Here is a 15,373-nt window from a genome sequence, read left to right as displayed (position 1 = left end):
TTAGTTACATTCTCACAACCCTACTTAATATAAATGTAAAGATTCTAAGAGATAGGGGAGGTTAAACATGACAAATCTATCTCTTTGTTTAAAAGATTAAATTTCTAGAATAATTCATATAAGTTTAGAAGGTCTTGTAATTTCTATTTTTGTACACAACATAAAGAATTCTCTTCGACCATTTTTCTTGCAAACATTTGAATATTTGCTTATATTTAGACTTTCTTTAATTTTCTTCTTATTACTCACTCTTAGCCTTAATTTTATTTTATGTTGTAGTATTGTTAATACTTTGTAATGTTAGGAAAGATTTAAAGATATGCATGGAGTGGAGCAAAACAAAAACAAAAAACAAAAATGATGCAATGTCAATTTTGTGAAATCAAGTTCGATAATACTTTTAATTTTCTCTTCTTTTAGTACATGATTACAACCACTGATTTTTGTACGTAAGAGAGTAAGAAAACGATATACAATATATTGTTAGTAGTGAAGTCAAGTAAGTCGAATAAAGTCTTGAATTTTGTAATTTTATTTTTTAGTTTGTTCGACTGGATTATATTTACCAATTTCTCAAAAAAAAAAAAAAAATCTATCTTCCCTTTCCACATGATGAATGAAACTTTCTTCTTCGTTTTTTAAAAATTAATTAAGTTTCAGGGTTCAAAATTTTATAGTACGGAAAAGGTAAGGATAAATGATACTAAATTTAGGGAAGAGAAATAGTCGATGTGATTTGAATTTAGGAGGAAAGAGAAAAATATAATGGATTTAAAAATAAGATGTAATTGGACCTCAAACTTCGTGCAAGTAGAAAAAGAAAGGAAAAACGGGGGTAGACGATGAGGAAGAAGACGTGGTTGGGCTGGGCAAGGGAAAACGGCTCGGATGGAAAGGGCGTGTGGCTCGAGCGAAAAGACTACGACTCACAGCTCAAGTGGAAAAGGAGCCCGACTTGGGGACGACTTACGTCAATTGAGCCCAGCTGATAGTTAGATGAAGCCAAGCCACTGCGCGAAGCTTTCCTCCTCATCCGTGTCGCTAGCCTCGCATGCCGCGCCCTCTGTTCAAGCTGTGGCATCGACGATCCGTTGAGCCGACCCCCTTTAGTCGTTGAGCCATAAGCCACCACCTTTCGTTTGAGCCATGACCAACGCCTCTTTCGATTTAGCTGTAAGCCGATCCTATTCTGTCTCCGAGCCGCAATCTCCTTTCGCCCAAGGCGTTTTCCCTTGCCCAGCCCAACCGCAACGTTTTTTTCCTCCCAACCATTTTTAGCAAGTTTTGCCGTTTGGATGTGTTTTTTCTTCTTAGTAAACAACGCGTGCGATGTATGTGAAAATCACACACACAAAAATTATAGTTTTAACTTAACTTTATAAAATTAGAACAGTCTTTCATATTTATATCATTTTTATATTTACATCGTAATGCATAGAAAATGAATCATAAATTTAGAAATATCATAATATACTATTTCAAAATTTATAATAGCATTAATAAAAAAATTAAATGAAGAAAAAAACATGAGTAAGATTCCAAAGGTTACGTTAAAAAAGATTCTCAATATTACATAATTTAAACATAAAGAGCATAAACATATCTATATGTCAAGCATGAAGTTGGTAGTTAAGTTTCCTCGACTTCTGTTGTGTACTAAAAAGAAACCTATAAATGAATGAATATATACAAACATACTTCTATGTAAAAAATATACCAACAAAAAAAAAAAAAAAATAGAAAAGTATAATTTGATTTGTTTTTATTTTTCACTTCTAATTTCGTTGTGACTTGTAAACATAAGTGAAAATAAAAACAAAAGAATGAGATATTTATACCCAAATATTTGAAAAGAAAATTTGAAAGATTAAAAGAGATAAGAAAAAGTTAATATGAGATAAGAGAATGTGAATAATTGGGAGACAGAAGACAAAAGGATAGAGAGGGATGTCAATGAATTTGGATAAATTTAAATGACATAATTAATTGGAGAGAAATTTTTAAAATTTTTGAGAAAAATTATAATAAGAAATGAAAAGTTAAGAAAATGTAATTTTTATCTTGTTGATGTGAAAATGGTCATAAATATTAAAACTATGTGAATGACAAAATTGACATTAAAACAAAACAAAAAAAACCTTATACCGAAAGGATAAAATGAGGCTAGAAAATTTATCGACTCCATCCTTTTATATATAGTATAAATAGATAACTAGTTTTAGAAAAAACCCTTAATTTTATATTTAATTCCAATATATTATCAAATTTTCGGTATAACCAAATTTTTGCGAACAATTTAAAAATTATATAAAAATACGCATGAAAGTTTGAAAAGTATAAGATGATGTGGGTTGGTATCCTAACCTCTCCCAAAGCCGATCGACCACTTTAGTTTGGTCGATTTTAGTAAGTCGAATTAGCTTTTCGATCTATCATGTTTACTTTAGAAAAATTCTTATTAATAGAATAAATTTGTATATATTTTTGAAACTATAAAGTATAAAGATCGTGTATTTATTTATTTATTTATTCATTAATCTTTAAGACAGAAGAGCCTCTACTTTAGGCGTTGTTGAAAATTTTCAAAATATCGATACTGAAAGATAGAATTTCCAACGGCGCGGGAAGCTAAGCTGACAAAAATTTTCTCACTTTCCACCGATCCGAAACGCCTTCCAGAAAGAAAACGCCATTATCGGCCGACCGCCATAGCTTCCGTTACAGAATTAGGGCTTCATATCTGAGAAGTCGGATAGGGCTTGAAGGAGCAAACAGATAAAACGCGATTTCTCTTCGTTGTCTTCACATTTCGAGTCTTCAATGCCGGACTCCGACATTCTGCATGTTCATTACGAAGTCGAAGATGTTGACGACGGGGGAGGAGAAGAAGAAGAGGAGGAGGAGGAGGATGACGACGACGACGAGGAGACTGACGAAAGTGAGGAAACAGTAGAAGGGCATGCGGAAGAAGGAGTTGATTATGTTCCTGAGGTGTTGCAATCGCCTAGGGCTTCACAAACGGGTACCACCGGATCTGCTCAAGCTAGGGTTTCGTTTTGGGTTGAGGAAGAGTTAGACAAGCGGAGAAGGACCGAGGGAGGTGAAGCGAGTTCTTCGCAGAATGAATGGAATCGGAATGAAAATGACGACATGATTTGCTCTATTTGCATGGATGCGTGGACCAATTACGGTGAACATCATATTTGGTGCGAACAATTGGTCTTTATTCTCTCTTGCACTTCATACCCATTTGTGTTTCTTTAACGAAAAGTTCAGTCAAAGACTAGAATTATTGGTTGATAATATGTCAGTTCTGTTTTTCCACTTCGTTGGTGACTGGTTTCAAGATAGTTACGATGGGGGTATAAAGTAAATAGCTCGTGCAAATTTGTAACTAGTTTAGATTTGAACTTCGGATCGAGTAGCCTCTACTTCAGGGAATTATCTGTTCAATTAAGTTGTCCTTATAGGCTATGATATCTATTGCTTCTTCATGATACACTACTCTTGACTTCACGGTTTAATGATTTACGGGATTGTACTATTTTCAGAAGATAGTATGTGTAGTCTCTTTTGATTAGGTCTTTTATTTTGGCAATTCATACTTTCTGTTGAAATTGGAATAGTCAGCGCTATTAACTTGTTAATGAACCGGACCATTACCCATGTTAATGTTCCTTAAAGTCGTCTAATTGTCTCGTGTGACTGCAGTTGTCTTCCTTGTGGGCACTTGTATGGCATGTCTTGTATCAATAGATGGTTGCAACAACGTAAAAATGCAGGGAAGGTATTTGTCCACACAATGATTAGGTTCTGCATTTTGATAAAACTATGATTAATTTACACAAAAATTAACCTTCCCTCCTTCCAAAAACAGTGTCCACAGTGTAATAGGAAGTGTTCCACGAAGGATGTCAGGAAACTTTTTGCACCACGAATTGTTGCTGCTGATGGAGAATCTCAAAAGGTTTTCCTAAATTCTAAGGGTTGATGTGCGTTTTTAAGTTTTAAGGAGGAGGCTAATCTTGATTAGGATTCTGCCTTTTTTTCCTTTTCAGAGAATCAAGTCACTTGAAGCTACTTGTGCCTCTCTTGAGAAGAAGGTCCGTGAAATTACCCCTTTAAAGTAATTCATAATATAAATCTTCTAAATTTGCTCTTAATACATTTCAAACTTTCGTTTCATTTTTTATCTTTCAACAATCTAAAAAGGCGTGGCCTCATCTTTCTTTCCTTGTCTAAAAAATGTTAACTTTTTTCATTAATCTCAAACAAAACCTCTAATTTTTAGAAGTTTTGATGTCTTATTATTCACAATATTACCTCTTTTCATATATGAGAAATTATTACGTTTTCCTATTCCCCGTCTCAGAGAGAGTAAGGGAGGGAGGGAAATCATTTTTTATAATTGTGCTTTAGTGCACATAAACACCAATATGTCAATGTGTTTGTTGTTATTACTTTCAAACCCTTATATATATACGCCTTCAATTTGATTTAGGATGCAAATTGGTGTAGAAAAGAAGTTGAATGGAAAAAGAGAGAAACAGATTTGCAATTGAAGCTTCAAGAACTTTCTGAGGTATATTTTTAATTGCAAAGTTCCATATAGTTTTCTCCTCTTCATTGCGTAATTGATCTTTTGAATAACTTAATTCTGATTTAGAGATGGCACCTGTCGTATCTCGAAGCATCTTCACCCTGTCCTCTAAATTTTTGTTTTGCTTAGTGTTATACATCCCATTCTTGGATTTTGACTATTTTCTTTTGTTATGTTCGTTTTCGATTGTTGGCCAGATATCCTATTTTATATGTCTTGTTTCAAATTGTTTTCATCTAGTAGTATTTTCAATATTCAATTTGTCGTGCCTTGCTTTTGCGTTGGTGACTAGGTTAGGTCTTTAAAGCTGGTGGAATTTACGCACTTACATGTCATGGAAAAACATGAGATGCATTGAACCATATAAAAAATGCACATAGTTTCCGTTTCCAAAGGCCATTATTGCATGGTTTGAAACTGGCTTATTCGTAGATATTTTATTTCCTATTGAGTTACTACTATTATTCTTGTCTCTCGCCACCGAATAGATGTATAATCTTCATGTATAGAAATGAAATTATGTAAACACAAGTATAAACAAATGCGAATATGAACAAATTACATTTTATTTCTTTGTTGTAATCAGAAGACAAGTGTTGAGGATTGTTCTAGGTGGACTTGTCCTGCTGGGATGGTCGCATGGCTGTCTGACAGAAGCCAACTGTTGAGAAAACATCTCTTTGACTAGAAATCCAATCATGTCCTGCATTCTGTGTCTAGGAAGGAGGAGGAGAAATGCACATAACCTCATCCTTTCTTTTCTAATACATTTGACAACATCCAGTTGCTAATTTTATCTCTTGATAATTGGAAAAAAGAAAAAGAAAAAGAGTTGTAAAAATTATCTCTTAATGAATTCTAAACCAAGGCGATACAATTATTGGTTTTAGACTATGTTTGTTTGATGTATGGTGTTTTTTTTCTTAAATAGTTAATATCTTATATTTTACAGAGGACAAATTATTTGGAGCATTTATTAGAAGATTCACAGAGAAAACCTGTGCTAGCCAATCTTGATTGCACCTTTCAGGGGAAATCTGTATCTGGTACTTGCAGAGTTTAGTTAGAGATATCATCTGCACTTTGGAATCTTTGTTGTTTTAATTGGATCTTGTTTATCTGGAATGCTTGAGCTCATGATTTTATCGTGGATGGTTATCCATTCCCATTTCTTTTGGAATTAATCTTTAATAATGATGAGGAATGAGTCTTATTAATCCACATCTTGTGCAGAGCATAATTTTGGCTTAAGGTTTAGCAGCCAGGTTTCTTCTTGCAGTTTCATATTAAAGGTACTCTATTGGTTATTTTTTATTGTTGCTTTTTTCTTCTTTGACATTCCGTTCTTAGCTTCATTCCTAGCGTTTATTTTGAAAAAAAACAGTAGAGTGGGGTTGGGTGTGTTGAGTATTTAGAAGGGCGAGCCCTTTTCTTTTTGGGTGACCTTGGGTATTTTTGTTTTAAGTTTGTACATGTTGTACCCAACAATCATACGAAACTGTTTTGTGTGATCATCATTCATCCATTGTCATTTTACTTTTTAAACTTAAACTTCTTTTAGTTAATGAAAATTGAAATGTGATTGCATGAGTGGGAAATTATTAAGCTATGAGAGGCAGTAACTATATACAAAGGCTACTGGCAATTAAAAAAATTAAAACAGTTAATTCCAAACCTTCATAAGGTAAGACAAGGGGGACCTGTCTCCACCCGAATACAAGGTATAACCCAAGAACTAACAGTGAAGACTAAAAAAGAAAGAGAATGGCCTAAACATGAGCATGTTCCAACATAACTAAGAAGGAATTATTAATCAGAAAGATACCAGTATATAATTGGAGTGGACATTGAGTTTGGTTTAATCCCAATGAGATCTCTAATATAAATTATGTTAGAATTAGTAGGGCTTTGCCTTAGAGTATTTTTGGAAAGAATAATATAGAAGATTTTATTTCCTAAATCTTTTCCTTTCTTACTCCTATTGTGCTCTATTTATTCTCTCCCTTTGTATCTATTGTATTCATTCATAAGAGAAATAATAAAAACTAAAGTATCATGGTTTTTCTTCCGGTTCTCGGGTTTCCACATAAGTCTCGGGTTGTTAATTGCTTTCAATATGGTAAAAGCAATAACGAAACCCGAGAAAATAACCTAGGAGAAACCCAGATCGAAACTGAACCCGTCACTGCCGCCGCCGCCGTCGCCGCTGTGGAGAAACTGCTCCAAAACCTACAGAAACCGCCAATCTACCCAACGGGAGTGGTGTCGCAGCCATATGCGCCGCCGTCTGACCAGAAGATGCCTCACGTGTTGCCGCCTTTTCATCTCACCGCCCAGTCCATTCCCTTTTACGCGCCTTCGGATGTCCAACCGTCAAACCCTTTCGGCCATCCGCATCCTCACGCGCCGCCTATGAGCTCTGGACAACAACCCTCAACTGTAAATTTGTTAAATCTGTACAGTAAGTATCCACTGTATGTTGACTCTTTATAGCAACCGTTGTTTTCTGGTAACGGGATTGATCAACCCCAGAACAGATCGGACATTGAAGCGGACGAGTTTTTGACGCATTCCAAACCAACCGAGTTGCCGATATATGCAAAGAACTCGGTAACTTCGTTCCCTAATTTACCGTCAAATTATATAACTGGCTCTTTGGGTTCGTATACAGGGAAATTTTCAGGTGAAAAATTAAATGGGCAAAATTATTTCTCTTGGTCCCTATCAATAAAGATGTTCCTCGAAGTTCCCCACCAGTTCGGCTTCTTAACTAGAGAGACTGTACGTCCTCCACCAGGGGACGCTTTGGAAAGGGGGAGGACTCACTTATTCGGTCCATGCTGATTAATAGTATGGAACCACATATCGACAAACCTCTACTATATGCAGCCACTGCAAAAGATCTGTGGGATACAACTCAGACTCTTTACTCGAAACGACAGAATGCCTATCGATTGTATACACTGTGAAAACAGGTCCATAATTGCAAACAAGGGCCCCTGGACGTGACTACCTATTTTAACAAGCTCTCTCTTCTGGCAAGAGATGGATTTGTGCAGAGAGACAATTTGGGACATACCAAATGACGGTACACAATATGCTGAACTTGAAGAGGCTGACCATGATTATGACTTCTTTGCAGGACTTAATCCCAAATTTGATACTGTTTGTGGTCGTATACTCGGACAAAGACCTCTTTCCTCCATAATAGAAGTTTGTTTTGAAGTCTGCCTGGAAGAGGATCGCACTAATGCTATGGGTGTACTGACTACCCCTACCATTGACATCGTTGCCTTTAGGGCTCGGTCCTCAAATCATGATAGTGACAAGAATAATGGGAAGTTAATCTCTGTGTGTGAGCATTGCAAGAAACAATGGCACACCAAGGATCGATGTTGGAAACTCCATGGTCGTCCCCCAGGAGGTAAGAAACAGTCCTCCAACGAAAAACAGAACTCAGGACGTGCGTACATTAGTGAGACTACCCTTGCCAGCACTTCTCAATCAACTGGTCCTATTGCGAGCCAGACCAAGACTCCGACTTTGGGTGCCATTGCTCAGTCAAGAGTGCCTCAGTCCCTTGGGCTTATTAGCGTTGATGGAAGAATCCCTGGATCTTAGACTTGGGGGCTATAGATCACTTGTTAGGTTCTTCGGAACATTTTATCTCGTATGGCCCGTGTGCCGGTAATGAAAAAATTCAAATAGCCGATGACTCTCTAGCTCCGATCATTGGCAAAGAACAAATAGTTCCCTTTGACGGTTTTGCTCTCCAGAATGTTTTGCATGTCCCTAAACTGTCTTACAATTTGTTATCTATAAGCAAGATCACTCGTGAGTTGCATTGTAAAGCTATCTTCTTACCTGAATCGGTTTATTTTCAGGACATGAGCTCGGGGAGGACGATTGGCACTGCTTGGCAAAGCAGGGGACTTTACATCCTTGATGATGATACCTTCTGTAGTAGTTTGTCTAGAGTTAGTTTACTGTCATTCTACTTTAGCACTTCTGAACAAGATTGTATGTTGTGGCATTTTCGACTGGGTCACCCAAACTTTACATATATGCAATATTTATTTTTCCACATTTTTTCTAAACTTGATGTCTCTTCTCTATCTTGTGATGTGTGTATCCGGGCTAAACAACATCGGGTCTCTTTTCCCTCACAACCACAGAAGCTTACACAACCGTTTACCCTCATCATAGTGACGTTTGGGGTCCTTCCAAGGTCACCACCTCATCGAGAAAGCGGTGGTTTGTAACTTTCATCGATGACATACCCGTCTTATTTGGGTCTACCTTATCACAGATAAATCCAAGGATTCATCCATTTTCCAAAACTTCTACCATACTATTGAAACTCAATTCTATACATAAATTGCAATTCTTCGAAGTGGTAATGGTCGGGAATTCCAAAACCATAACCTTAGTGAATTTCTAGCCTCCAAGGGGATTGTTCACCAAACCTCGTGTGCCTACACTCCTCAACAAAATGGAGTGGCCGAACGAAAAAACCGTCACCTTGTGGAAGTAGCCAATTCCCTTATGCTTACTACTTCCTTTCTATCATACCTGTGGGGAGATGCTATTCTTACAGCCGCTCACTTAATTAATAGAATGCCTTCTCGTATCCTCCACCTTTAGACTCCCTTAGATTGTCTTAAGGAATCTTACCCCTCTACTTGCCTTGTCTCTAAGGTTCCTCCTCGTGTGTTTGGGTGTACCGCTTATGTCCATAATTTTGGTCCTAATAAGACCAAATTTACCCCATGAGTTCAGACTTGTGTGTTTGTTGGATATTCCCTTCACCCGCGCAGTTATAAATGTTTTCACCTGCCGTCTAGGAAATACTTTGTCACTATGGATGTTACTTTATGTGAGAACCGACCCTACTTTTCCGTTAGCCATCTTTAGGGGGAGAGTGTGAGTGAAGAGTCTAATAGCACATTTGAATTTATTGAACCTACTCCTAGTACCGTATCTGACGTTGATCCTCATCCCATAATCTTACCCATAAACCAAGTTCCCTGGAAAACATGCTATAGGAGGAATCTCAGAAAGGAAGTTGGGTCCCCTACTAGTCAACCGTCAGCTCCAGTCCAAGACCTCGAACCTCCTCGAGACCAAGGTATGGAAAACCCTACAGAATCTTGTACTAATAATACGATGAATGAGAATGACAGGTCTGATGTTGCTGTTCTTGAAAATATGGAAGAAAAGAATCGTGGTGATGAGACTGAGGTTAGAATAGAAACCAGCAACAATGAAGCTGAACAGGATCATACAAGGAAAACTTGATGAGTATGATCCCTCTCTTGACATTCCCATTGCTTTGAGAAAAGGTACTAGATCCTGCACTAAACATCCTATTTGAAACTATGTTTCCTATGATAATCTCTCTCCACAGTTTAGAGCGTTTACAGCAAGCCTTGACTCTACCATAATATCGAAAAATATCTACACTGCTCTGGAGTGTCCTGAATGAAAAAATGCTGTTATGGAAGAGATGAAGACTTTTGAAAAGAATAGAACTTGGGAGATCTGTGCTCTACCCAAGGGACATAAAACTGTAGGATGCAAATGAGTGTTTTCTCTCAAATACAAAACAGATGGTACGCTTGATAGACACAAGGCAAGGTTAGTTGCAAAGATTTACTCAGACATGGTATTGACTATTCGGAAATCTTTTCTATAGTTGCTAAGTTGAATACTGTTAGAGTCCTGCTATCTGTTGTTGTGAACAAAGATTGGCCTCTATACCAATTGGATGTTAAGAATGCTTTTTTGAATGGAGAGCTTGTGGAGGAAGTCTACATGAGTCCCCTGCCAGGATTTGAAGCCCAATTTGGTCAGTAGGTGTGTGAACTCCAAAAATCCCTATATGGTTTGAAACAGTTTCCGATAGCATGGTTCGACAGATTCACTACCTTTGTCAAGTCTCAAGGGTACAGTCAAGGGCACTCTGACCATACTTTATTTACAAAGGTTTCCAAGACAGGGAAAATTGCTATTCTAATAGTTTATGTGGATGACATTGTTTTGACTGGAGATGATCAAACAGAAATTAGTCAACTAAAGCAGAGAATGGGTGATGAATTTGAAATCAAGGATTTGGGAAATCTGAAATATTTCCTTGGAATGGAGGTGGCCAGATCAAAAGAAGGTATCTCCGTGTCTCAAAGAAAATACACCATTGATTTGCTAACCGAGACAGGTATATTGGGATGTCATCTTGCTGATACTCCTATTGAATTCAACTGTAAACTAGGAAACTTTGATGATCAAGTTCCAGTTGATAAATAACAATATCAGTGTCTTGTAAGTAAATTAATTTACTTATCCCATACTCGTTTTGATATTTCGTTTGCCATGAGTGTTGTCAGCCAGTTTATACAGGCTTCCTATGAGAAACATTTGGAAGCTGTTAACAGAATTCTAAGATACTTGAAAAATACACCTGGTAAAGGGTTGATGTTTAGAAAAACAAGTAGAAAGACCATTGAGGCATATACTGACTCGGATTGGGCAGGATCTGTTGTTGACAGAAAGTCTACCTTCGGTTATTGTACCTTTGTATGGGGCAATCTTGTAACTTGGAAGAGTAAGAAGCAATGTATTGTGGCCAGGAGCAGTGCTGAGGCTGAATACAGAGCTATGAGTTTGGGAATATGCGAAGAAATTTGGCTTCAGAAAGTCTTGTCAGATTTTTATCAGGAATGTGAGACACCATTGAAGCTTTTTTGTGATAATAAAGCCGCTATTAGTATTGCTAACAACCCAGTTCAACATGATAGAACTAAACATGTTGAGATTGATCGACATTTCATCAAAGAAAGACTTGACAGTGGAAGCATATGCATTCCGTACATTCCTTCGAGCCAACAGGTTGCTGATGTTCTCACTAAGGGGCTTCTCAGACCACACTTCGACCTTTGTGTTAGCAAGTTGGGACTCATTGATATTTACGTCCCAACTTGAGGGGAGTGTTAGAATTAGTAGGGCTTTTTCCTTATAGTATTTTTGGAAAGAATAATATAGAAGATTTTATTTCCTAAATCTTTTCCTTTCTTACTCCTATTGTACTCTATTTATTCTCTCCATTTGTACCTATTGTATTCATTCATAAGGGAAATAATAAAAACTAAAGCATCATGGTTTTTCGTAAGCCTTGGGTTGTTGTTAATTGCTTTCAATAAATTATAATATATGTTATATCTAGAAAGTTAATTGAATTGTGACAGTTCCCTTCTAAAAGTTATTCACTCATATAATCCTGACGTCACAGTTTGGTAATTTAGAAAGAGCTTATGGTGGATGGTGCACGATTGATCGATGTAGATGCCTCTAACCAAATTGTTTTGGTTGCAAGAAGGCAGTCTGGTTTTGGTGGGACACATGTACTTACGAAGGTATGGCTTCTGGTTTTTGTCATGAACTCAACCACTGTGGGCATTTAATATTGGAAACCAATAGTGTTTCTGTTTGTAAATATACCTTCTTCAGATAAGCTTAATGTCTCCATATGAAAGGGAAGATATAGGAATCCCCTTTTGTACTAATGCTGTAAGGGACTTGCATATTTCTCCGGCTGCTAGAAACCTTGTGCTTTTTTCTTCATTGGGGAAGAAATTAGCTATACTCAGGTAAATTAACTTCTTTACATTTTTGAAGTTGAATATATTGTTCTTCATATATATTTCTCCACTTGACTTACCTATTCTATGAAATCATTGCAGTATGGAAAGCAACCATATCATCCTCGACTATGATTTACCGGTAAAATTTCCATTCTTTACCTAGATTATTGTGTTAAATAAATACTCGTTAATTTTTCTTGTAAAGTAGTAATGTAGCAGTCTCTCAACTTTTACAGAACAAATTATTTCGGAAGGTCAAAATTGATAACTTATGAGATCTTATAAACTCATCAAGATGTAATTCTAAGATTAAATTTTAACTTTCTTGAAACCATTTTTTAAAATAATAATTTAACCAACATTTTTAGTAAATTTGAATTTGCAACAAGAAGACAAATTATAAAAATAGTAGGACTCAGGAGCAATGCTGTTCTTGGACTGGCATGGCATCGTTTAATGGACAACACTAGCTAGAGAAGGAAGCTAAATTGTCTTCTTCATTACTCAAATTTTGGAGTTCTAGTTCTGGTATCATGCTTAGACTATGCTGTCATTTCTATCATGTTCATGTTCATGAAATCTTTCGTAGATTTTGACAATGTTTCTGTTTGTTTCAAGTCTATGGTATAAAAGCTCATCAAGTCTTACTGCAATCTCTCTATTTGTAATTTTGGTTTCAGAGTATTTTTTCTGGTATCATGCTTCTTATTGAGTATCTATCATTTTTGATGATGTAAACTATATGGAATTTTTTTTGCATTTGATTTTAGAATTTCTAAATTAAACAACATGGCTACAAGGTTGTTGCTTGGTTGTGTTTATGGGGCATTTGTCTTTGGTTCTGTCTCCGTTTCTGTCTGGTTTTAACTTTTAAGTCCAAGTCTCACTGCGAGCTTTTAAGTCTAATATAGTTTATATCAAACAAATACTTTTTTTGTGTATCTATCAGGGGAATATACTAAACTAACTATAATATAACATCTATCAACCGTCAGTCTCAACGTGTTATGTATAAACTGCTTCTTGTGTCTTTAGGAAGCTGCTTGGTCGTGTTCATGGGATCAGAATAGTTCACACCATGTTTATGCTGGATTGAAGGTCAGTCCACCGTTCTTATTCAATTAAGAAGCTTCTGTTGCGCCTATGATCGGTAATTTAATAGTTTCTCCCGCTTTCAGAATGGTTTGCTGGTGATGTTCGATATGCGACAAACTGTGGGTCCCCTGAAAATATTACAAGGCTTGACAAACAATCCAATCCATACAATACATTCTCTTTCAAGTTACTCAACTGTTTCTAATGATAAATCTATTTTATCTGCTTCTGCATATGGCATATGTCAATGGAACTTTGATGCATTAGAAGAAGGGTAAGTTCTATGAATCTGTGCTTCAATTTTCACTGTGCTTTATAACCAAAACTTGTAGAGTAATCATATTCGATCCTTTATCACAAAGGCATTCTTGAGCCATCAATTCCTTTCTTGTTAATGTAATGCAACGTCACTCTATATTAACTTTGTTGTTACTATTCAACATAATGTATTGTGGATTTATTATGTCACACAAGATAGTTGTCTCCTTGTGGTATATTAGTTTCTATTTCTATCTACCTCAGTCAGTACCACCTTAGTTGCTAGAAAAAAGGCTCTGTACTAGTTTGTGCCACATGTTTCCTAAATATAGTTGTCTCCTTGTGGTATATTAGTCAAATACAGATGTGAGACATGAATAGGACACAGCAAGTCATTTTTGTTAAAATTAGGACACATACAACAATGTCACACATCAAGTATACATTTTAATAAATATGTATCATTTCTATACTTGGAGAAAATTCAAACTAAGTGGGCTGTTTGATGTATTTAAATGTATAATTTTTTTTATGTATTTCACAATCAAATTTATTATTGTTCATATACGTGTCTTTTTAATCTACTCAACAATTGTTCTATACATGTCTAATATATTTGTTGCACTAACAATTGTTCGATACTTGTCCAACACACATGTGTTGGACATAGATATACTAAATTATACTAAATGAACTAAAGTGTTTGTGCTTCTTAGCATGTTTCTGATATTATGTTTCTGATATCGTACAATTGGCATTCTTTGAAGGCCGTTTTTGATTCCAGAAACAAATCAAGGAGTTTGTACATCTCTTGCCTATTGCTCAAGTAGAGACGAACTTGTTGCTTCTTACCGTCCCAAAGTTGGAATGTCCAATGAGATAGTTTATTCTCAGCCTTCACCTTCCCCTTCTCATACTACTGGACATAGAGTTGATGGCTGTCACGTGGCATTCAAGAAAGAAGACCATCACCAATTTTCGAAGTTGGGTTCAGCATATGCCAATATAGATGCAATACGCTTGCCAAAGTCTACCATCATAGATCTCCAAGGCTGCAATAGCTTGTTTGTATCCGCAGATGCAGTAATGGGTGACTTGATCTTGCAAGAATTGCCTTCTTTTAGGTCTGTTCAGCATCTTAAAGTGCATAAGCATCCTGTTCGTGATGTGAAGTATTCATATGGCTTCGATCGAGGATTGCTTAGTTGTTTAAGTGATGATATCCTTCACCTTTTCTGCACCAAAGGCTCATGAACGAGTAGGTTGAATTTATGGATTATCTATGACTCTTATGTTTATCCTATACATGATTTATATGCTATAGTCATCTGCATTCTTGGTATGCCATGATAACCCTCTCTTTCGAGTCTTCGACATTCATTCGAATTCTTCCATCATGGAGCTATGACAAAACTCTAGTTTTTGCATCTCTAATGAAATGTTCGTACTAAGAAAATTTCGGCATTGTTCATTAAATATTAATATTATTTTTATGTATTTGAAAGTGGGAGAACACCACTTCTTGGTTTAATGCTTGTTGTGTGATGTCGGTTCCATTTTTAATCGTTTAATTGATCGGTTCTTTCCGATGTTCTTTCATTGTATCATAATTAGTTGATTGGTTCTTGTTTGATGTTCTGTCATTGTTTCAAGTTCAAGGCGGTAGGAAATTCACACCTTTGATCTTCAGAGATAGGTTATGTACTTTTTTTTTTTTTCTTTTTCAAATAAAGTATCAGTGGTTGGGATAAGTAGGTGCACCGGGAAAGAGTTGTGTATTGAC

General features: G+C 36.3%; 1 protein-coding gene across 3 annotated transcripts; it reads left to right on the top strand.

Annotated features, from left to right (window-relative positions):
* The first annotated feature begins 2,553 nt into the window (after window positions 1-2,553).
* Window positions 2,554-15,121, top strand: LOC103500825 (uncharacterized). Of its 3 annotated transcripts, none has more exons than XM_051089125.1 (13): window positions 2,554-3,206; window positions 3,712-3,787; window positions 3,878-3,967; window positions 4,059-4,103; window positions 4,519-4,582; window positions 5,553-5,646; window positions 5,834-5,892; window positions 11,899-12,009; window positions 12,104-12,243; window positions 12,337-12,376; window positions 13,273-13,335; window positions 13,416-13,606; window positions 14,358-15,121. In XM_051089125.1, the coding sequence occupies exons 1-13, from the start codon at window positions 3,173-3,175 to the stop codon at window positions 14,842-14,844; spliced, it is 1,494 nt and encodes a 497-aa protein (XP_050945082.1). In that variant the 5' UTR covers window positions 2,554-3,172; the 3' UTR covers window positions 14,845-15,121. The 3 variants fall into 3 exon arrangements, with proteins under 3 accessions (XP_050945082.1, XP_050945083.1, XP_008462482.1); XM_051089126.1 differs by having other exon boundaries at window positions 4,502-4,582; window positions 14,375-15,121; XM_008464260.3 differs by having other exon boundaries at window positions 4,502-4,582.
* Window positions 15,122-15,373: the final 252 nt, after the last annotated feature.

Source organism: Cucumis melo, chromosome 8 (genome assembly GCF_025177605.1).
Source record: "Cucumis melo cultivar AY chromosome 8, USDA_Cmelo_AY_1.0, whole genome shotgun sequence".
NCBI lineage: Eukaryota > Viridiplantae > Streptophyta > Magnoliopsida > Cucurbitales > Cucurbitaceae > Cucumis > Cucumis melo.
This window is presented reverse-complemented; position numbering and strand designations above follow the sequence as displayed.

Bases quoted from the DNA above. Each gene is read 5' to 3' on its own strand.
- LOC103500825 (XM_008464260.3), top strand. From the start codon at position 2,821: ATGCCGGACTCCGACATTCTGCATGTTCATTACGAAGTCGAAGATGTT. The intron at 5,647-5,833 runs GTACTTGCAGAG...CATCTTGTGCAG, and splicing joins TCAGGGGAAATCTGTATCTG to AGCATAATTTTGGCTTAAGG. The intron at 12,010-12,103 runs GTATGGCTTCTG...TACCTTCTTCAG, and splicing joins GGACACATGTACTTACGAAG to ATAAGCTTAATGTCTCCATA.